Source organism: Condylura cristata, unplaced genomic scaffold (assembly GCF_000260355.1).
Source record: "Condylura cristata isolate star-nosed mole 26May11 unplaced genomic scaffold, ConCri1.0 scaffold00031, whole genome shotgun sequence".
In the NCBI taxonomy this organism is placed as follows: domain Eukaryota; kingdom Metazoa; phylum Chordata; class Mammalia; order Eulipotyphla; family Talpidae; genus Condylura; species Condylura cristata.
The window spans coordinates 1162968-1187547 of record NW_004567132.1 but is presented as its reverse complement, the minus strand read 5'-3'; the positions used below and the strand labels follow the sequence as shown (position 1 = coordinate 1187547).

General features: G+C 36.4%; 1 protein-coding gene across 2 annotated transcripts in view; it reads left to right on the top strand.

Annotated features, from left to right (window-relative positions):
* Positions 1-24580, top strand: part of LIMS1 (LIM and senescent cell antigen-like domains 1) — a 162367-nt gene that overhangs the window by 75239 nt on the left and 62548 nt on the right. Inside the window, exon 1 of one of the 2 annotated variants that reach the window (XM_004691390.2) lies at positions 14570-14704. The exons of the other annotated variant lie outside the window; for it this stretch is intronic. Within the exon in view, the coding sequence (XP_004691447.1) occupies positions 14598-14704 (107 nt within the window). The 5' untranslated portion in view covers positions 14570-14597. Of the gene's footprint in view, positions 1-14569; positions 14705-24580 lie in introns of those variants that run through there. 2 annotated transcript variants of the gene reach the window in all.

Here is a 24580-nt window from a genome sequence, read left to right as displayed (position 1 = left end):
GAAAGACATGGAAGCAGCCCAAAGGGCCAAAAGTAGATGAGTGGATTAAAAAGATGTGGTACATATACACAATGGAATATTACTCAGCAACCAAAAAAAAAGACATACATGCCTTTTGCAGCAATATGGTTAGAGCTCCTGCTATGGTTTCACTCATAGCAGGAGTATAATGGACCAGGAGAGAAAATAATAATAATAATGAACAGCCATGTACCAGAGACATTTTGTGGGGGTGGAGTGGGGAATGGGATCAAAAACAGTGGGGGGAGGGAAGTGCGTTGGACTGTGGTGATGGCACATGGGTGACTTAGTGATGGGAAACCCACGGGGTTTACAATTGAGATGAAAAAAAAATGATGTAAAAATAAACTGTTATATTAAAATTTTTTTAAAAAGCAAAATTCATCAGAATAAATTTGAAAATCTAGTTGGTTTTATTCAAGTAGCAAGTAGAAAAACACCTCCAGGAGGTGTAAAAAATGTCAAGTTTTTATAGTCAAAGATAATACAGACGAGATTATTAGCAAAAGAAAGGAAAGATGATTTATGGCAAAGCAAGGGTATAGGAAGTGGAATGGGTGGTGGGAAGTAATGAGATGACCTCACTAGTATTGACCAGGAAATTCCACATTGACTAGCTTTAAAATTCCGCTCTGTGGGCCCTCCTTGGTGGCACAATGGTTGAAAGCACAGCACTAAGAAGCTAAAGCCACTTCCACATGAGTTTGATCCCCGCCTGTCCTGGAGGTGACCCACGGCGCAGCAGACCTCCCCTGACCCGACTGCTGCTCCTCTCAGCAGTGTACGTCATCAGTCAGCCTGTTCTCCAGGCTCTGTCTCTGGTGAATCCTCTCACTGCTCCTGTACCTCTGGCCTGTACCCCAGTTCTGTATCAATAAATAAATAAAATCTTTTAAAAAAAAAATTCCACTTGGGAAGAAACTGAAACTACAAGTAGTAACTAGACTTGGTAGGGCTTGTCCCGCTTTAGGCTTATTTCTTCTTTTAACAATAAACAATTCCATTTCAGGATGGACCTTTTAGTGATCTTGGATAAAATGTTTTGGGGCCCAGAGATTTAGTGCTTAGAAAGGAAACTTAGGAGTCAAACAGACCTGGGTTTAGAGACACAGGTTTTTTCCTTATTAGTTGTATTGTATGGTAAAGACATTTAACTCCTTATGTACTTAGTTCCCTCTTACACAAAATGGGAATAATAATGATACAAGCTTTATAAAATTCAGGTGACTAGTAAATGAAATAGTACATGCAAAATGCTTTGCAGGCACTGAAACCTCAGCTGTTGTTAATAATAATTACAGTGTTATATAGCCAGTAGACTTTGGACTTAGTAATAATGAAGCTGTGTATAGGTTGCTCAGACTACTGAAAATGGAGCTACCATATGACCCACAATTACACTCCTAGGGAGTAGGACACAAACACTAATTCAAAAGGATATCTGCACCCTTATGTTTATTGCAGCACTATTTACAATAGGTAAGATATGGAAACAACCTAAATGCCCACAAATTGATGACTAGTCAAGAGGTAGTATATATATATATATACAAATCAGCAATGAAAAAAAGATAAACTCATGCCATTTGCAGCAACATGGATGGAGCTAGAAGAAACTGATCAGTGATATAAGCCAGAAATGTTTTAACTTATAGGAATATAGGGAACTAAGTAAGGGATCCGGGGGGGGGGGTATAATAAAAAAAAAATAGCAGGCAACAATAAATTAGAGACATTTTGCAAGGGAGGGGGAGGAAGGGGAGCCAAAATAAAGGAGAGGAGCACAAAGGGCTACGGTGATGGTTCACAGGTAAATTATGGAATTTTATAGGTAATATGCCTAAATTGAGAAAGCATACAAGTGTACATTGTACAAAAATGAACAATAATGTAAAATAAATAAATAAATAGATAAATATATATATATATATATATATATATATATATATATAAAGATAAATGTCTTTCAAAAGCAACTTTTACCCAGGCACTAGAATCCCTTCCATGAAACCATTAGTCAAAGATAAATTTTGGGGTGACATATTTAAATCACTAGTGAAAATTAAAACAACATACTGCTTTATCATATCTGATTTCTTTCTGTATCAATGAAAGAATGTCAGGAAGGATGTTAACAACTGGATGATTACTGCTTCCTTTTCCTGCCCATCTGTGTCTGGTCTGCCTCCACACCACATCCCTATTTCACTGTGTAAATACCTCACTTACCAGTTCTCCTTTCTGTTTTTATTTCACCACTCCCTTTACTGCCTCACAGGGTCTTAGCTGCATCCTCATTTCTACTAGTCCCTTAAATCCATCTCCAGATGCAGCAGTATAGAGGCATCTTTGTTTTTTTGTTTTCTGTAAGAAGCTTTTCTATTTTTTTATTTTTCTATTTAATTTCTTTATTTGTGTATGTTTTACATAAAATGTAGTCCCTATAAAATTTCCACCCACCACCAGTTCACCATTTGCCATCACCTTAGTTCCTCGTGCTTTTGCTGCCCTTGTTTTGTAAACTTTCCCTCCTTCCTCCCCCTGCAGAATGTCTCTGATTTATGGTTGTCTGATTTTTTTTGGTTTAGTTATGTTATTTTGTTTTTGTTATTTTTTTCCCCAATCCCTTATTTGGTTTCCTGATATTCCTCCTATAAGTGAAACCATCTGATATTTATCTTTTCTTTTGGACTTATTTCACTGAGCATATTCCCGTCTAACTCCAGCCATGTTTATGTGAATGTCATTAGATTATCTTTTTCATTGCCGAATAGTATTCCATTGTATTTATATACTACATCTTCTTGATCATGTCATCTCTTTCTGGACTTGTTTCCAAGTTTTATCTATTGTAAATAGTGTTGTAGTAAACAGAGGTGCAGGTATCCTTTTGAATTAACATTTTTGTTTCCTTTGGGTGGATTCCTAGGAGTGGAATTGCTGAGCCACATGGCAGCTTCATTTTTAGTAATCTGAAGAAACAGTTTACCATAGTGGTTGGACTGGTTTGCATTTTCTTGAGCAGTGCAGGAGAGTTCTGTTTTTGCCTCATTGTCACCAACATAATGTTGTTATTAGTTTTTTTTTTTTTTAAAGATTTATTTATTTATTTATACAGAACTGGGGTACAGGCCAGAGGTGCAGGGGCAGTGAGAGAGTTCACCAGAGTCAGAGTGGAAAACAGAACAGGCAGATAGGCGAAGGACACTGAGGGGAGCGGCAGGCGGGTCAGGAGAGGTCTGCCATGCCATGTGGATCACCTCCAGGGCTGGGGATCGAACTCTCACTGCAGCGGCTATGGCTAGCTTGCACTGTTGCATCCTAACCCATTGTGCCACGAGGGAGGGTCCATTGTTAGTTTTTTTAACATGTGCCATTCTTACTGGTGTAAAGTGGTATCTCACTGTGATTGTGATTTGCATTTCCCTGATTATGAGAGATGTTGAACATTTTTTCTTAGGTCTATTGGTCATTTGCATTTCATCTTTGGAGAAGTGTCTTGAGTTCTATTGCCCATTTTTTGAATGGATTATTTACTTTGTTATTCTTGAGTTGTACATCTTTGTGATCAATCCCTTCCCTATCAGTTGTGTGAAGTGCAAAATTTTTCTCCCAATCAATAGGGTGTCTCTTTGTTTTGGTTAATGTCTCTTTTAATGTACAGAAGCTTTTTAATTTGATGTAATCCCAGCTGTTTATCTTTTCCTTCACTTTCTTTGCTTTGTGGAATGAATCTTTAAAGATGTTACTGAAATTTATGTCTTGTAGTGTTTTACCTATATTTTCTTTATGTATTTTATGGTTTCAGGTCTTAATGTCCACATTTTTTATCCATTTTGATTTGATTTTTATACATGATATAAAGTAGTGGTCTAATTTTGTTCTTTTTTATGTGGTGGTCCACTTTTCCCAGTACCATTTATTGAATAAATTGTCCTTTTCCCATTGCATATTCTTTCCTGCTTTCTTAAGATTAGTTGTCCATATATGTGCAGTTTTATTTCTGGGCTATTTGGTTCTATCACCATACTGTTTTAATTATTAGGGCTTTGTAATATTGTTTGAAATTTGGAAGTGTGATACCTCCATTCTCCTGTGTTTTAGTCAGGATAGCTTTGGCTATTAATGATTTTTTTGTGTTTTTTTTTATGTACTGCATCAGTATATGTTCTATATCTTTGAAGAATGTCATTGAGATTTTTATTGGAATAGCATTCAGCCTGTAAATTGCTTTTGGTAAGATGGTCATTTCAATAATATTAATTATTCTAATCCATGAGTGGGGAATGTCTTGATTTCTTTGTATATTCTTCTGTTTCTTTTAACAGTGTTTTATAATTTTCTTTGCATAGGTCCTTTACTTCCTTTGTTAGGTTTAGTTTCAAGTATTTTACTTATTTTGTTTTTTTCAATTATAAAAGGGATGGTTTTCTTGATTTCTTTTTCAAATTGTTTGTATAGAGAAAGGCGGTATTTTGTTTCCTGCTATTTTACTAAACTGGTTGATTATTCTGATTAGTTTTTCTGAGGAAATTTTAGGACTCTCTATGTATAGTGTCATATCATCTGCAAATAGTGATAGTGTTACTTCTTCTTTCCCCATTTGGATTCCTTGTATGTCTTTTTCCTATCTTATAGCTTTAGCTAGGACTTCCAGTATTTTGTTGAAGAGCAGGGGCAAGAGTAGACATTCTTGTCTTTTTCCTGATCTTAAAGGAAAGGCTTTTAGCTTTTCACCAATGAGAATAATACTGATTGTGGGTTTTGTTGTATATGGCTTTTATCATATAAAGGCATATTCTTCTGTTTCAAGAATTTTAAGGGCCTTCATCATAAATGGATGTTGAACTTGGTCAAATGCTTTCTCTGCATCTATTGATATAATCATAGTGTTTTTATTTTTCTTTTTGTTGATGTGTTGGATTAAATTAATTTATTTTCACATGTTGAACCATCTTTGTGCACCCTGGATAAATCCCTCTTGGTTGTAGTGTGTTATCCTTTTGATGCATTTGTTGGATTCTGTTGCTGAGGAATTTATTGAAGATTTTTGCAACAGTGTTCATTAGGGAGATTGGCCTGGTGTTTTCTTTTTTTGTGTTGTCTTTGGTTTTGGCCTTAGTGTAATGTTGGCTTCATAGTAAATATTTCATAGTATTCCTTATTCCTCAATTTTTTGAATTGAGTTTGTGTAGGATAGGCACTAATTTCTTTCTGAACATTTGGTAGAATTAATTTGTGAAAGCTGTCTGGTCCTGGGTTTTTTTGGGGGGCGGGTATGGGGAGAGTGCTTTTATTACTGTTTCAAGTTCACTGCTTGTAATTGGCTTGTTTAGTTCTTCTTTCTCTAGCTTTGGGTAGTTATAGCATCCTAGGAATTTGTCCATCTCTTCTAGATTGTTGAACTTGTTTAAATGTAAGTGTTCATAATGAAACTCAACAAAAGTAAACAACCCCGTCAAAAAATGGACAGAAGAGCTGAAAAGACACTTCTCCAAAGATGAAATGCAGATGGCCAACAAATATGATAAAGCATCCAACATCACTTGTAATTGGGAGATGCAAATTAAAACCACAGTGAGATATCACCTCACATGAGTGAGAATGGCGCATCTTAAAACAACTAGCAACAACAAATGTTGGCGAGGATGTGAAGAAAAAGGAACTCTCTTGCACTGCTTGTGAGAATGCAAACTAGTACAACCACTATGGAAAACTGGAGATTTCCTCAAACTGCTACAAATCTACTTTCCCTCTGATCCAGCAATCCCACTCCTAGGTACCTACCCAAAAGACACAAAAAAACTGATTCAAAAAGATAACTGCATCCCCATGTTTATTACTGCTTTATTTACAATTGGAAAGACATGGAAACAACCCAAAGGGCCAAAAGTAGATGAGTGGATTAAAAAGATGTGGTACTTATACACTGGAATATTACTCAGCAACCAAAAAAAAATAAACACATGCCTTTTGCAACAACATGGATGGAGCTGGAAAAGATCATACATGAGATAAACCAGAAAGAAAAGGAAAAATACCAGATGGGTTTCACTCATAGCAGGAGTATAATGGACCAGGCAAGAAAATAATAATAATGAACAGTTGTACACCAGAGACATTTTATGGGGTGTAGTGAGGAATGGGATCAAAAAACAGAAGGGGGGGAGAGGAACGCGTTGGACTATGGTGATGGCATACGGGTGATTTGGTGATGGAAAGCCCACGAGGATTACAACTGAGATAGAAAAAGACACAAATGATGTAAAAATAAACTGTTATATTATTTTAAAAATAAAATAAATGTAAGTGTTCGTTATAATCTAGTTTTGGATTTCTTCTGAGTCTTTTGTAATTTCTCCTCCTTTATTGGTAATCCTGTTGGTGTTTTCTCCCATTTTTTGTTTGCTTTGTGAGCCTGCCTCGTGATTTGTCTATTTTGTTTATTTTTTCAAAGAACCAACTTTTGGTTTCATTGATCTTTTGGATTATTTTTATAATTTCTATTTCATTTATTTGTTTTTGATTTTTATTATTTCTTCTACAGGTATTTTTGTGGATCTTTTTCTAATTCTTTGAAATTGGAGATTAGATTTTTTGAGTTCTTTCTTGTTTTTGTGAGCTTGTATTGCTATTTACTCTCCTTAAAGAGGAATCTTTGTATAAAAATTTAATCCCATTTATGTGGTTCTCTCTTAGAATAGAAAAAATATATATATACATATATATATGTATCAAGACAAACATGTTAACATTGATTTATAAAGTTCATATACAGTTTTCAAAAGACATGTTTGTTATATCAGGTACATTGTCTGAAGCAAAAATGCTGTCCTCCTGTGAACATCTTATTTCCTTGTTCCTTCCCTATGACGACCTCAGTTGCAAGCAACAAAACACAAAGGCCCTTTGAAACATGCCACTGCCTGTCAGTTTGAACTCTTTTCACATCCCAACCCTCCCCTCAGCCATGCCCCATAGCAGTTTGTTCTTCTATTACTTGACCTATTTTTTTCAATATGTGTGTGTCTATGATGATACGGTTAGTGCTAGACTAAAAGTTCCATGAGAACCCTGGGTCTCTACTGCTTAGAGCAGAGTCTATCATGTGTGAGCAGGCGTTTAGTGGGGAGGGGTGCACAGTGCTCTCATCTGTACTCCATTAATGCACCTCCCTGCAGGCCTATTGTAATGTTGTCTGTCTCCATGCCCTTCCTCTTCCTCATGAGAGCTTCAGCTGCTCCTGCATCATACATATGGGCAACGGCAGACACTACACATGACTTCCATTGTTTTTTTACCTATCTGAGAGCTATGATCCTGACCTGGACGGTCTGCACGCTGGAATCCCATTGTTCCAGTGACATGACCCTCAGTCACACACTTCATGAGATGTCATCATCTAAGTAGATTGCAAAGCCTTTGGAAGATGGATTTAATTTTAATTTTTTCTTCTCCTTTTATGTAAGCATTATATTTATTATTATAGAACTACATAGAAAATATAGGTAATATAAAGACTTATTTCACATCTTCTCAAATTCTGCCAGTCAGGATTTGGCATAGTCTCATCCGTGGTGTGTATGCAGACACATATGTGTACATATGTAGTAGTCTTTCCAGTGTATAGTGTGCTATAGTCTTCTTTTGTATCATTAAAACTTTCTCATACAAAAAAAAATTGTCTACATTGTCATGGTCAGTCTTCATTAGTCTCCCTCAAACAATACAAAACATATTGTAGTTATTAAAATAGTGATGCCTTTAGAACCTTTTAATTTTTAAATACTATTCTTATCATTCAGTTAAACTTTTGTCTGCATTGGGGAGAAAAAAATGCCAATATCAGGGAACAAAGGAATCTATGACCCCTCTGGGTTCTTCTCAGACTGAATGAGTTCCCAAAATAGCATCAGATGGCTTAGCAAAGGAAAACTCAATTTAATAATATACATATGGATAATTTACAGTGTTTGTGCATTCGGAAGAAAAGTGGAATGAATTGGAGAGATTTAATCTATATTTAGGGACCTGAGGCTTTAAGGACAATGAGAGGGAGTTTGTGACAGACAAGGAGGGTATTGCCTCATCCTTACTCTGAGGATAAAAGGTAAGATTCTCAGATAGAGAGAGCACTATCAAAGCAAGTGTTTGTGAGATCACAACGGACAATGGTGCTGATGCACTGTTGAACTGGTGGTGGGAATTTCATGGGGACCACACCTGTGATGATGAGGCATGCATTGTATAAAAATGAAGAATTATGTAAAAAATTTATAAAATTTAAAAAAAAAGTAATGGTCATAGACCTCCTGAGGCTCAGGGGGCCCTCTGTTGCCTTCTACTTCCCATACCTAGATGACAGGAGGCCGACTTGTGCATAATGAGGAAAACCTATCTGACTGTTTTGGGGGAGACCATACTCATAACAATAAGTGAGGGATAATACTTAATATCAGCACTGAGGCAACAAACTTTTTTGAAAATGTTGTCATTAATGTTAGAATTTGCACAAATAAAATTAGACTTTACACAGTAACTAGGGAAGATTTTGATAAACTGGTGGAAATAGTTCTGAAATGGAAGTTGATGTGTTGACCTTACTAACTATAATCATGAAACACCCCTGCGGGTGTGGGGTAGAAATTGTGGTTAATTATTTAGGATACATCTTTTACCTCCCAGTGCAGGAAGGATGTCTGTTTTTCTGGGTCCTCAGAAGATCAGTGTTACTGACATGTGACTCTGCCTAGCTTAGAATGTGAAATAGCTCTTTATTTTCTCCTTTCAGTTGCAGATACTTCCTATTGAATTTTTTTTTAATTTATTTATTCACACAGAACTGGGGTACAGGCCAGAGATGCGGAGGGTGATAGGATTCACCAGAGACAAGAGCAGAGAGCAGAACAGGCAGACAGACGAAGTGCACTGCTGAGGGGAGCAGCGGGCGGGTCAGGAGAGGTCTGCCGCGCCATGTGGTCATCTCCTGGGCAGACGGGGATTGAACTCATGCGGAAGTGGCTTTAGCTTCTTAGTGCTGTGCTTTAACCCGCTGCGACACCAGGGAGGGCCCCTATTGAATTTTTTTAAATGAATGTTTAGTTTAGAAATATACTTAGTAGATATAGATGTTCTAAGAAACTTGCTTATACTAGTGTTATATAAAAAGCAATGTAGAAATATTTTAAGCCAAATTACATGAAAATCTGGATTCACAGACTCATTTGTGAAAACACTCCCTTTTAAAATCTGTTTCATCTAAAGAATTAAAAATTATTCTATATAAAAGTTTTAGTTTTATAGCAGTTTTCAAAAAGTATTTGCTATATCAAATGACATACATTGTAATTTACCCTTGTAGAGCAAAAGTTCAGTCCTCCTGCAAACATCCATTTCCTTTTTCCTTCCTTGTGACCTCAGTGATCCTCCATGAAGAAGGATTCTTTCACTTAGCAATAGGTATGTTGGAGCTAGGATAGTTTCATTTTTGCAGTGTTTTATTTCCTATGTAGCTCTTACTCTCAGAGCTGTTCTTTCTGCCACAAAAAGTAAAGAGGGAAGTAATACCTAAGCACTGTTAGAGACTCACTTTATCTGCCTCTATACTACAAGGCCTGTGTAGTTAACCTTCAGAAATGTTTGCTGAATGGCTGGATGTATAAATCCTCACCATGTATAACTGTGTTATCCAGGAGTAGAATTTCTTACTAAGTCCATAATTAAAGAGGTGAAGTGTGCCATGTGGGTGGTTCTAGTCAATGCTGGCACATCACACTATTCCGGTTCTTCAAAAAATCAAGTCATTTTAAGCTGGAAGGGAACCTATTCAGAGTACATGAAATGGACACACTCTTTCAAATGAACAAATAGATGACTGTAGTAGGTAAATGACTTCTGTGATTATACACCAACCACAACAAGTTGCCAAATGTGGTATTTTACAGTTTAAATTCTTCTGCAGTAGTTTTGTCTTCAAATTGGTGTTCTTCATATTGATTACCTGGAACATGAGTGAGAAGTCTGCATTTAGGGAGATGACACATCTGGAAAATAAACTTTGGAATATGACTGTGTTGTAAATAGTGAGGAAAGGTATCTTTGTTTTATAGTATTTGCTTTCTCCTGTAAATGATTATTCAGGACAAATTTTAATCTCCAAATTTTAATTTCCTACCTATGCCACCCAACTAATGATTTGGAAATTTACCATTGCCTGCCAGTTTGCAGGATATTAAACCTAATTTAGCCCTGAGGCTAAATTAACTCTGCCATGGAAGCCAACTTATAGCTGACTATATAAAAGAAAGAACGGATCATTTAATTAACACTAATGATGAATTTTAAGGGTTTAATGTTTAATTAGGTTTCTTTACTTTTCAGCAACTGGCGAGGGGTATTTTGAGCAAGTGTGCTGAAAACTGGATGATGACAGATATAGATAAAAATCTAAAGGCCCTCCCTGGTGGCGCAGCGGGTTAAAGCACTGCACTGAGAAGCTAAAGCCACTTCCGCATGAGTTTGATTCCCGCCTGCCCCGGAGGAGACCATATGGTGTGGCAGACCTCTCCTGACCCGCCCGCTGCTCCCCTCAGCAGTGTAATTCGTCTATCTGCCTGTTCTGCTCCCCACTCTGTCTCTGGTGAATTCTCTCACCCTCCGCATCTCTGGCCTGTACCCCAGCTCTATATGAATAAATAAATAAATCTTTAAAAAAAAAAATCTAAATTAATTTTATATCCTGTCTAATCCCAAAAGGAAAGTGTATATATTTACTGTTCAGCAGTACAAATATGAAAAGCTTTTGAATTTTTTAAGGTCTCACTAAGAAAGTAAATTTTTCCAAAAGCAGAATAGATATGCCTTTAAAAGAAAATCTCATTTAGATAACAGTGTTAAATGCCTCCCCCCCCCCCCCCCCCAAAAAAAGCTTTAACACTGAGGCTAAGTCTCAAATATGGCTGAGTCTAAATCTCAAATATGCCATTGTAAAGTGAGTAGGTTTTCAAAAACAATTGAGCAGCTAAACCACAGATTATTTATTAATTATTTATTAATAACTGCAGATGTCTACCATGCACCTGACAATATAGATACAGTGGTAAACTAAATAAAATGATGGCCTCAGAGAACTGTTATTCCAAAGAAAGAAGTGAGTAAGAAAACACCTTTCAGGAGGCTGAGTGTGATGTGAGAAGTAAGCACAGATGGTTCTGAGAACACACAGAAAGGGATTATGGGCCAGAAGACACAGAAAATCTCACAGGCAGTCAACATTGCTGCAAGTCCTGGTGGAATGACAAGTCTTGTCCTGTTAGGGACCCTTCTTCCAGTCTTAGGAAGCTGTATGTGGAAATACCAGACGATCAGCAGTGAAGTCTGTCTTGGGAGCCCCTGGAGTTCAGGAAAGTGAAGATCGGATAGCAGGTTCAGCTGGTGCCATTGAAGAAAGGCTTTTCAACAGGATTTGTAAGTGATCAACTTAGATTTTAGAAGAGTACTTTGAAATTTGATAGAAGATTAGGAGAGGGTAAGATCTGTGGCAGAAAGCTCAGTAAGGAGGCTGAGAAAAATTAAGGAGAGACTAAAAGAATTCTGAAATTGTTGTGTCTAGCCCATCGCAGGGCACCATGTATTAGAGGCTTTCAGCAAAGAGGAGATAATGCCATTTGGAAGGCTTAAGGTAAAGTTTGTCTGCTGGCTTCTGAAGGAGTCTAACAATAACCTTAAAACTGCTCAGTGCATTTTTTTGAGAGTCATTAACTTTTCGCCACATTACAAAAGTGTAAGTAAGACCCTCCAAGAGATGGAAAACTACTAGTTAGAGCTAATTACAGGCTAGATGTTAGTCTGGCAGAATAAAGACCTTCTGTGATGCTCCATAGAACTTTGTATTTAAGATCTTGAACTTAAGAAATTATCAGCTACAGAGAGAATACCAAGATTCAGAAAATATCTATGTTATACATAATTAGAAAAGGACCGATTCAAAGAGAACCCAACAGGTTGGACAGAAGTAAATATAAAGTTATGATTTCACAGGCCAACTGTAGTGTAGTAGAAGTGGGATGGAAGATGGTCATATTATAAATTTTTGTCACATTAAAATGTCAACATTGATTTACTGAAATTCACATTTGTCACAATAGCCATTTTAAAGTAAGAGAACAAGAAATGTTAGCTTGTTATATATAGTGTGGTGAATTTTTTCTGTTCACATTCTTGTAACTTTAGACTCATCGAGTAGAGAGATTCATCCTACATAGTTGGATGTTTCCTATCTTGTTAACCTTAAGTATTTGTCACCCTCTTTTTCTTTGTCAGTGTGCAGCATTTCATTTATTTTTCACATCTTCGTGAAAATGAGACACTTGAGAAATACTAATTCTGTTTGCTTAAATAACTAGAAAGGCAACTTTGCTGCTTAAGATCTCACTGTAATCTTCAAACGTTACATAAAATGCATATAAATCTTCATTTTTCTTTTTGTTTTTGAATAGGCAGGATGTTCAAAGTTCAGAAAGTACATAGTGTATGTGAAAGGAAAGCTTTCTTTTGCCCCATCCCCAAGTCTCCCTGAAGCACCCAGTATTACCTGTTTTTCCTGTATCTTTCCAGAAAAAGAGACATCTGTCATCTGATTTTCTTCATACTTCATTACTAATTCAATGCAGTATAGCAACAAAATTAGTATTTTCCTTGCATTTTTAAAAGTGTACATTATATTTTTATTGCAGCTATGAAAAAGTTGTCTTTTTCCATTGGAACTGTAGAACAAGGGTGCTAGTAATAGCCCTGATAAGGTGCTAGCAGCTGTGTGACTTGAGTGAAGTATTAATGTTACTGAGGGGTATCCAAGAACCCCAAGCTGGAAGGTGTGCTAAGAGTCCAGCCACCCACTACATCAAGACAAAGCAAACAGACTCTTAGTGTGACAGAGCCTAAATAGAATTTGTGTGCTTAGAGAAAAGATGATATTCCTAACAATAGCTTCCTAACAAAACTTTCAGAGTTACCCATTGCTTCATGGGTACCTAGGCAGCCAGGCAGCCTGAAGTGGGACGACTGAGGCCCAAAAATTTGCACAAATCTAACACAACTTCTGGCAGGGAACAGCAAGAGGGGCTTTAGGCAGTGCCCTGAAAGCTGGCAGAAAGATAGCACATCAAGAAAATGGCTGATATCGTCAGTTTATATGCATTTTGTATAAGGTTTGAGGATTTCCATCCCCATGTCTTTCTCCCTTTCAACAGTACCAGGGTAAAAAGCCAGAGGAAGGAAGCAAGAGCCCCCAGACCCACCTGTGTCCATGTTATACAGCTTCATCTGGCCGCTCAGCTCTGCCCCTAGTTTGCAGTAGCTAGTCAAGAGGGCTGCATGTACCTTTCCTAACAGTGAGAATCACATCCCCCTTTTCTTGAAGGGTACTTTAATTTTTGAATTTATAATACAGATTCTTATAGACAGGTGAATGTATTTCTTATCTTTGCTATAAAAAAGTTTCATGCCCATTTTTCTGTGCTCTTATGGTTGAGGGTATTCTAGTTGGGTAAGTCTCTAATGCAAATTACCCAAAGAGAAATTTCTGGATTCATGAAGTCATACTATTTGCTGAAAACTGACCAGTTGTGTAGCCTATATTTGTGATGTGGCAGTGTGTATTGAGTGGCATTGAATCAGGTTGGGGGTTCACCTGCAATCACACTATCATACGTATCACTGTTTGTTAGAGGACTGGCTCCACATTATCTATCATGTTATCTACAATCTCCAACCTCACTCCTGCAAACACTCACCCACATCCCTACGTTCAGCCACACCCAAAAACCAAAACCTCCTTCCTTACTTTGTCAGTAGATCAGATATGCTTCATAGGTGCAACAATATTGAACAAAGGAGGGGCACATTTCATGACAAGATTATTCAAGATGAATGGTTATTGAATCAGAAAATCATCTTCCTTTCAGTTACGAATTTTTGAGTTGATAGTTAATGGGGAAAATAAGTCATTTCCTTTCTAAGGAGGATTTAGAGTAGAGTGGTGAGAGGGAAGAATTGAACTGCTTCCTTTTAGATTTCTGCCAGCCCCCCCCCCCCGCTTTTTTTTTTTAAAGGAAGTTATCCAAAAGAACTCATGATGACCAGGCATTTCTTTAAATTGACAGCTGATTGTGAAGTATTAATGGATTTTCTGGCAAATAAAGTAGGACTCTTCTTTGGTCATTACCTTACTGGACCTTTTTAGCTCAATTCAGAATAATGCTGGAAAGGTTTTTAAAGGCATTAATACGATTATTCATAACAGTTACATTTTGTGTGTTAGTAAACATGTGAGCAATGCAGGTCACTGACTCCCCCTCCAAGGTGGAAGGCCCAGCGATAAGGCAGGCCAGGCTTTGCTGAAAAGGGTGTGTACCCAGAGAAACAGGAAGCTGTGCTTTAGTGCCTGCCTGCGTGGGTGTTCTGACTCTGGTCAGGTGTGTGTGCCCAGGCCCCGCAGCAAGGGACACTGTCTTCCCCAGCCCTGGAAGCCACATTGCTCAGCATAAATTGTCAGCAGCTGACGTATAGGGAGAAGTATGACTGAATTACAGCTTAAAGAGCTTTCACATTCAGGCCTCTACAGGAGAAGACGAGATCGTCCTGATAGTTTGAGACTAAATGGGTTACCAGAAGAAGAGCTAAGGTGAGTGCAAAGTCTCGGCTGGCTAAAGGTCAAGCCTCCTCAAGTTTGCAGGAGATTCCTGGCTAAGTGGATGCAATATTGGGGAAAACGTGTTAACAAGATTCTACTAGGAAAATTCTAGTCTGTAATAGAAGATTGAGCACCACCCCTGGATTGTGTTTCACTCTCACTATACAAAAGTAGAAAGAACTCTTTTTCCCATTTCTTAAGGAAAAAAAAAAAGCTGTGAGATGTTTTAGCTCCTCCCTCAACCCTATTATGTTATATATTTTTAATTTATATAATCACCAGAGTAATATTTAAAACTGGGAACAATTGATTCCCTTCTCTTTTCTCCATAGTTTATAAAGTTAAATTGTTTTGGCTTACTTGTGTGTGTGAGGAATTGTTCTGTCATATTTGGTTGATGATTATAGATAGTGTTGTTTAGGTTGGGGGTTGGGTGGTGTTCTCAGAATATTCTTTGTTATTGAAATAGTTTCAGGAAGGAATGCAGTGAAACTATTAAATGTAACTGATGAAAGAAAGACCAAACAATCTGGAGACATTTAACTAAAAAGGTTAGGGGTTTTTTGTGTGTGTGTGTGTGTGTGTTTTTTTTTTTTTCAAATTTAATTTGCCTGAAGTAATACAATTGTAGTCCTTGTGATAACTATTGAAAAAAAATTTAGTCTCTGAAAAGTTCCTTGCAACTTTCATCTGTATGTTACAATACTATGTTAACTGTGAAATATTGAGATTTTCTGTTTCTGAGATGAAGTTTCAGTTTCAGTGCTGACAGAAAACTGAGTGAAAAGACTTCCTTTTTGTAATACTTACAGCACAGTACTTCAATTTGTTTATGGGCTCTTTGGTGTTTGAATATTCCAGTAAGGTTGTAGAAAGGATATTTATACATTGTGCTTTGTTGCTCTTCTTCTGAATTCATTTTTAGAATTTAAGTTCTTTTCTTTAAATTTGGGGAAAAAGACAAGGAAAGCTTTTTAAAACTCCTGTTAAATTTTTTTTTTTTTTTTGGTCTTATAGCCAGCTCTATTTCAAGAATTGTACTTTTGGAGGAAAAATTTATTTGAATACTATTGATTTAATATCTTATGAAAAGAATAATATTAAAGGATTGTTACTATACTAACATTATTAGAATGATATATAAGCTGTCTCAGGTAAATTTAAAATATATTAGCTTTGGATGGATCTCTGAAATTGACATTTAGTTGTATAATCTAGTGAGCAAAAAATTTTAATTTCAGATTTGGGACACCTAAGGAATTTCTTTTTAAAGATTAATTAAGATCAAGATATGTAAAATGACATTTGAGACTAACCATCTTTTGTGTATTTTCAGATACCAGTGAAGTTCCCTATATGCTTAGGGAACATTTATATAGTTATTATGGCCTTTCAAGCAACTGGATTTTTTCCTTTTGTCTTGTTTAAATTACAGGACAAAATGAAATTTTTAAGAAGTACTGATTTTTTCCATTGCGTTAAGAGGAAATACTTTTCCAACCATTTGGTGAGCTAGTTCCCTGGTGATAAAAGGAGCAGCATATATTTCTGTCATTTCTGTCCCCTAATTCAGAGTGAATGGCCATTTTCTTTCTTTTAGGAGTTTTTTTCTTTGAACTTTATTAATTTGGAGGCAGGATTTTTCTTTTCTCTAGTTTTCTATTTAGAAATAGAAAATAGAAAAATTTTTAGTATTAGATCAAGTTTCTTAGCTAGTAGGAATCAGGGGAGGTAAGCATACCTACTTCAGTACCACTCAGTTAGACGGGTTATATAATCTTGTTGAACCTCAATTTGTTCCTCTTTAAATGAGGATAAAAATAACTGTTGTTACTGAGCATCCTTTATTATTATCTCAAAAGTCTCACCACCAACTTGGGAGGTAGAATGCATTGTTATTATCTTATGAATAGTGCTGTAATAGTAATGCCCTCTTGATTACTTAACTACTTTTTATTGAGAGCATACTGTATGCTAACTGAAGATACAGTGATGAACCAGACACAGTTCTTCCCCTCAGGGAACACTTAGGTTTTGGCCAACAGATGTTCTTCTTAGGAGTAGTTACTCAACTTTAAACACTCATACTATCAAATATCTTAAATACTGTCTCAAGTATTGCACAAGATCCATTCCTGTCCTCATTCCTTCTTACTTACATGTATGTGGAGTGTATTTTGGGAGTGTTTGTGGACTCTAGCAGAAAACTATCAGATACAAAAATGGGTTCTACTCACTGTCTAAAATAGTTTTCTTTTAAGTTTAATTAAAAGACTATCCCCAAACAAAATACAGTTGTTCTAAGAGCACTTAATAGACATGAAAACGGTTATGATCTCAAACTTGAAATTGTTTAAAATAGAAGATTAGTACATTGTACATTGTACAGTGTAACATTATTCACTGTTTTTGAGGATTATGTTACACCAAGTTATCTTAAATATTATTTGTCACTTCTAATAAAGAGTGTCCTGAGGGCCTTTATTACCTATCTTGAGTCCTAGAATATGTCCTTAATTTTGGCCAGAATGTAGAATGCTTAAAAAATAATTGAAAATTATTTTCCCTTATGTGCTAAATGTTAAGGATTTGGATAAAGTGTGTGTATTTATGTATACACAAGGACCCTTATACGTAAAGACTATTCACATACAGTTTTTATGTCTACCTCCTCAGAACCTGGATAGAACCGGTATGACTTTCAACTTTGGTGGTAAACTCCTTAGTGTGAAGTAGCTTACACTTTCTGAGTCCAGTTGGCTGGACTCTCACACCATTTCAGAGCATTCACCTGTTCTTCCCTGAAATTTTGATACCCCTAATTAATATCTAGGGTATATGTATTTGGTCTGTAACTATTGATTCTCTTAAATTATTTCATACCCAGTATTTCTTAAGGAAACTTATTGAAAAACAAAACTAAACTTTACACCTACCTCACTCCATCCTCCAAAAACTCTGCAGTCACTTTTGCTCTGCCTCAAATATAAACCAATTGAGGACACTTCAAAATTCAAGTCTTTGCTAGCTTGATCCAAAACATAGTTACATAGTTTAATAATGCAGAGTTGGTGAACTATGACTATTAGGCACTATCTAACCTATGAACTTAAGATGACTTTTTAATTTTTTCATTTTTATATATACATTTTTTCATTTTTTTGCAACACACACACATTTCATGACATCAACCTCCACAAATAAGTTATATTTATTTGTGCATGTCGTCTATGGTGGTTTGTTGCTACAGTGGCAGAGTTGAGTTGTGACACAGACCTGTGTGCCAGCAAAAGTGTTTACTGGCTGACCTGGTCACTAGTTTCCAGTCATGTGCTAAGGTAAAGAACACTTAGATCTCCTCTATTGTTCCTTTAACTACATATCTGCCCTCCCCACTCCTCTTCCTAGTTAGATTTATTGTGCCTGGATAAAATCAGGGCTGTGTCAGTCTGTTGAAATAATGTGGACAAGAAAATGTACTTAGAGATTTGTATCTCTGTGAAGCTGACTTAGTGCAGTAATATGTTCCTTTGCTGCCCTTTTCGTGACATATATGGATAACCAGAACTAGAAGGAAGTGCCAAGAAAAGTAGCCTTTAAATCCTGTTTAGTTAAGAAGCCTTGCGAATTTGTATCTTTCTAGATACAGTATATAATCACTGAAGTATTGGGAATGTCCTTGACGCGGTTTGAGACTAGAACAGCACTCAGATCACAAGTTCCTGAATAATAGATTGCCATTGATCGAGGCCTGTAGACTCAATCAATAAGTGCTGCAGTTAAAACTTTGTGTGCGTGCATGTGTGTGTGTGTGTGTGTGTGTGTGTGTGTGTATGACTTTATCTTGTAAGGAAGGAAGAAGAATCTAAGGCTGTAAGAGTTGATCATTGTAATGTTAGTTTGCTGTCCTTGACTCAAACAAGTCAGTGCTCTGAGTTCATTTGAGATTGGAGTAGGTCATTCTAGCATGTCCATTTCCTTCCGTACCTGTTTTGCAATTTGCTGATTCTTTTTTTTTGCCTCTTTTGGCTAAACAATGTTTTTTGTGTTAGTGTTAGAAATGTAGTTGACTAGATAACTAAGGAGGATAAAAATGGCAGCTTTGCCATTTTTATCTGTTCTCATTATTTAGTGATCCAGTGAAAACATGCTTAATCTTATTAGCAATCATCATATCTCATAATACATAGAAAATATGTCTTCTTTTTTGGTAAGAGAGTTATCAGTTTGCTGTTATTGCTTCCTGAAAGGTAGCCATGTTTTCTAATGTGAGCAAGCACAATACGTGGTAACCTTTTAGAAAGCAACACTGATAAGCTAATAGCCCTCACATAAATGCATGTGTGTGTGTTATATATATATGCAGTGGAATATTCAGTAATGAGAAAAAGGAAATTCTACCATTTGTGACAAAATAGGTGATTCTTGAAACTGTTATGCCATGTGAAGTAAATCAAAGACATATACTGTATTAGTTATGTATGAAATCTAAAAAAGTAAGTGAACTTGTGAAAACAACAGAATGGCATTTATCAGGCGCTGAGGGCAATTGGGGAATTGGGCACTTGAGGACACAAACGAAAACTAGTAGTGATAAGTGCTGGAGCACTAACGTACAAAGTAGTGATTATAGTCTATAATATTGTAGTAAGGGCTTCAGAGGTGCTAAGAGATTAGATCTTAACTGTTGTCAACACAAAGTAGAAATTATGTGACATAAATAAGTATTCAATGACACTATTGTAATCTTACTGCAAATATAAACTATTAGAACATTTGTGCAACTCAAACTTATACAATGTTATATGCCCATTAAATCTAATTTTTAAAAATTTAAATGTATAATCCACATACTATTATAATTGATTATACAGGCACACCCCTTTCATCCTCCTACCCCCATTAATAAAGAGGATTGTAAAGAGGATTGTTCAAGACCACAGGCCTCACCTCTTTTTGCATTTCCATTATCTACCCCATTGCCTAGCAGGTTGTTACTAGTCATTATCTGTAACTCACTGAATGAATAAAGGGATGAGAAACTAAAGTGATTTCCAGATACCTCTTATTTTTAAATCCCTTTTACTTTGATTACTTTTCTAGTCTTTGTTAATGGATGCTTTAAATACAGAACACACTGATGCCTCCAAGAGGACTGTATTTACCAAAATATAGGTCATCATCATTTTGTATTTCTTTTTCAGTAGCTTGGGAAGTTGATTTTCTGAAGGGAAATATGTTTTTTGTCACTTAAATGGTTTCTGTATAGTTGAGGGTAGTATATGCTGAAATTAAAAAGTCGCAGAGTTAATGCTTAAAAATTAAAGAAACAAGTGAAAAGTCTTTAGGTAAGGGTTCCTTTTATATTTTTCTACATTGCTCAGAGGCTTTAGTAATGAACCTCAGCTTTCACAGAATGTTTATAAGTTGTCAGTGCACATAAAATTTTCTGAATGACCTAAGAAAGCCAATTAGTTACTAAGATTTTAATCATTATAATTGATAAAGTTGGTTTAAAGAAATAAAAAATCTTAACATATCTGTTATAAATTGCTTATAAAAACAAAAAAGTAGCAGTTGACTTAAATGTGGACTTTACCTACATTACTTTGGATAGATACTATTAAAATGAAGCAGCTTTATTATGTATCTACAAGTGTATGTGTATCTGTCTTAGAAATAGAACCACTTGTTGTTTATTTGTGCAGCCCAGTAGCCATTCTATTATTAAAACAAACGTTTGTTATATTCTTTTAATGGAAAATCTCCTCTAGAAGTGATTATGTCTCATTTAAATATAAAACTCTTTGAGTCTTTTAGTGATTGTGTCAGTTTCCTAGATCATCTTTAATATAGTTCACTAATTTGGTGACTTCAAATGAAAAATCTTTCAATCTCAGAGTCTGGAGACCACAAGTCAGAAATAAATGTGTTGCCAGAGCCATGCTACCTCTGAAGCCTGAAGGGGAGAATCCTTCTTGCCTCCTGGACCTCCCGGGTGGTTGCTGACTGTGCTTTGTGTTTGGCTTGTCATGATATATCATCACCCCAATGTGACTCTTCCATCACATGGCCATCCTCTCCCTTTGTGTGTCTTATTTCGGTTTCTTCTCTCTTTTTTTAAGCACACTAGTCTCTTGGATTAAGGGCTGCTCCATCTGAGTATGATCTCACCTTAACATGTCTCTTAATTGTAACTGCAAATAAGATCATACTCATAGGCACTGAAGTAGGGTATCAGCCCATACCTTTTTAGGGGGTATAAGTCAATCTGTAACAATGGCCTGTTCCTACTGCAGTGTAGAAAGACTGAAGATCATTCCAATGTGCAGTTTTGTTTTGTTTAAAAAAAAAAAAGGTTTATTTGAGGTTAAACTAATAAACCTCAATAAAGTATATTTTTAATGTCCAATTTGATTAATATATCAACCAATGTATAGACATATGCTTTCAATTTTCTTGGGTGAAGTGACTGGGTTGGTTGGTAGGTATACTTTACTTTTCAGAAGTTTTCAATACTGTTTTGCATTCCCACCTGCAGTATCTAAGAATTCTGTTTTCTTCATCTCCTCACCAACACTTAGTATGGTTTAAAAAAAAAAGAAAAGAAAAGAAATTGCGGCTTTCAACATTTTGTATCAGTATCTCATTGCGGTTTTAATTTGCATTTTCCTACTAACTTATAAAGTCAGTAGGAATTATTATTCATGAAAAATAAAAGTTAACTACTAGCATGCTGGTGGAATAAAGTTGAAATAAAACAAAACAGTTTCTGTGCTGCTTCTTGAGAGATACTTGCTAGATAATATATAGGTTAAAAAAGCTAAAAATTTATGTTTCAAAATGAATATATTCAAACTTTTATATCCAGGTTTTTATATTCGCTAAAATATGTCCTCCTGCCATGGCAAACAGTGTGAAAGGAACCAAACTGGGGTGTTACAATCAATCGTTGCGTCTAGATTTTTTTTTGTTAATTATGTTTGCTAGTAGCCACTGCCATCTTTAATTGTTCTAATAGAATTTGTTGGGACAAAGCTGAAATTCTAGTGTTTTGGAAAATTTCAGTAAACTCCCAGATGCTAGAAAACTTTTGATTCATAGTAAAAACTAATAGCCATTATCTTAGAAATATCAGAGAAAAATTGATGTTACAAGTATTTAAAACAAATTTTAAGAAATTATATTGAGTTTAAAAGATAAAAAAGTTTCCTGTATTTGGAATCAACTTTTCATGTGGCAGTCAGCAAATACATTTAAAATGGATTCAACCAGAAACTAGCTATTCAAATATTAACTACTAAACCATGACAAACTGTTGTTTCGTCAGACTTTATTTAAATTATATAATGTAAGATTATGAGTTTTCTGCATTAGTGTGTTTAGTGCCAACAACCAGGCACAGAAGAGGCAAAGGAGAATCCTGGAGCCCTCTGTGGCTTTTTTCAGGTTTTTAATGTTTTCTACACCATTTGTAGTGAAACTACCAGGTAAAGGGCAGGATAGGGGCTCAGGGAGCAGTAGCTGGCAGGCCTCCTAGCCCTGGCAAATCTTCACTCTCTCTGGAGGCCTCTAATGGTCTCTATTGCTCTCTGCCTCTGCTCCTGGTACTTGCTTAGGCTCTCTGTGGGGAGGCGCCTGCCCACTCACGCATGCGCACACCACACACTTCAGGTGCCGTCATCAGGCACTAGTTTAGTAAGACCACAGGTGTTGATCATAGATGCTAATTGTGGTAAGGGGGTGGTGAATCTGATAACTTCCATTTACCCTAAGGTATGTAATTCATGACTGAGCATAAATTAATACTTTATGTTCATTAAGATCCTACTATGTGCTAGTGAAATGGGGCGGCTAAGTTAATTAATTAAAACATTCATTATCTACTAGCATTGAATCTATTATATGGTAAAAATAATAACCAAATATACAGAAATTAGAATGTACAGTATTGCTAGAGGAGTGGCCAAAACACGGTTGTAGCACAGTATATTAGTTATCTATGACTGAATAGTAAGTTACCCCAAAATTTAACTGCAAGAATTGACAAACCTTGGCAGCAGAACTTCTGCCCACGTGTGACTATGTACATGTTTCTCTTCACCAACCTTTTCCCTTTGCAAAGCAAGAGGCAGCCCTCCTCACAAGGCCTCCTGCCTATCACTATGCAGGCCTTTCCTGTAACAAATCTGTCCCTTTTGAGGCCTTTTTTCTGCAAATTTGTATCTGTGTAAGTGTCCTATACTCTCCCTTTTTATATAATAAACCTGTGCTTTTGAATATTAAAAAAAAATAGAATTGACAAACTTTCTGTAAAGAGCCAAATTTAATAAGTATTTTAGGCTTTTTCAGGCCTAAATCCTGTTTTGTATGCATTAGTGTGTATAAGTGAATAGGAATAGCTGTTTGTGTTCCAGTAAAAGTTTATTTACAAGAGCAGATGATTAGCCAGATTTGTCCTCTGGGAAACTGACTGCTGGCTTAAACAATGAGCATTTATTATCTCAAGAATCCAGGTACAGCTTATAATCTCCGTATCAGTTCCCCCTCAAAATTCACTATACTATTTTATACCCATATGGAAATAAAAAAACTTAAATGTACTCTAAGGTTATAGGATGAAGAATTTATAGATCAAATTATATGAAATATGGAACTTGCTTCTCAACGTACTTTATATTTGAAGAACAGATAAAAAAATTGACTTGGTAATTTTTGCCATTGACTAATGGGCTGGATGGCATTCATTTTACTACTCTCAGTTGTTTAATATATGTTTGAAGTCTTCAGTAATCAAAGTCAAAAAATTTCTTTATGTGTTATGATTTTTAACCTTTCCCTCTTACTTAACTATCACATTATAATTTACCATTTATTTGAGGCTCATCAGTGGTTGTGCCTCACCCAGTCACCTGTAAAATAGTTAGGTACATAGCAGAGTACCAGACAGTTTCCCTCTGCCACATGCCTATCAGTGACAGGTAAAGCAAATTTGAATTTCAGCCATTTCTGGTATTTGGAGGTTGGTGGGAGAAGGATAGAAAGAAATAGGAGCCCTACTTAACCTAGGATGTTTGTCTTTGATAATTATTAAAGTTTTTTTTTTTTTTTAAAGAACGTCTCCTTAACATTATTTGAAAGTGAAATTCTCAAAATGTATACGAAAGAGATTGGATTGAGGCCCTCCCTGGTGGCGCAGCCGGTTAAAGCACAGCACTGAGAAGCTAAATCCACTTCCGCTTGAGTTGGATTCCCGCCTGCCCCGGAGGTGATCCACATGGCGTGGCAGACCTCTCCTGACGTGCCCGCTGCTCCCCTCAGCAGTGTACTTCATCGATCTGCCTGTTCTGCTCCCCGCTGTCTCTGGTGAAACCTCTAGTCACCCCTGAGCCTCTGGCCTGTACCCCAGTTCTGTATGTACAAATAAATAAATCTTTGAAAAAAAGAAAGAAAGAAAGAAAGAGATTGGATTGAGAGACATGGAAATCTCAAGTTGAAAGACCAAACTGACGCCATGACAGACTTCAGAATGCTTCTGAACCAGCCAGGCCTAGGTTATCAACAAGGCACCAAGGCCAAGTTTAACTGTAAATGTCCTAATCTTGCTCATCCCATAGCAACAGCCACTTAGCAAGTAGGCAGGTAACCAGTACATATCAGGAAAGCACCATGTCCTAAGGTATGTGGGCTGAGTGGCAAAGATCACATCTTACATGCATAGATAGACCAACCGGGTTAAGACAAGATAACTTTGTTCAATGTCAGCCAATTAATGTACTGCTGAGCTAAAACTCCCCTCTGCTGAGCTGAAACTCCCCTCTTCTGTAATAAAAACCCTGCCTTCCCTGAGCTTGGGGCTCTCAACTT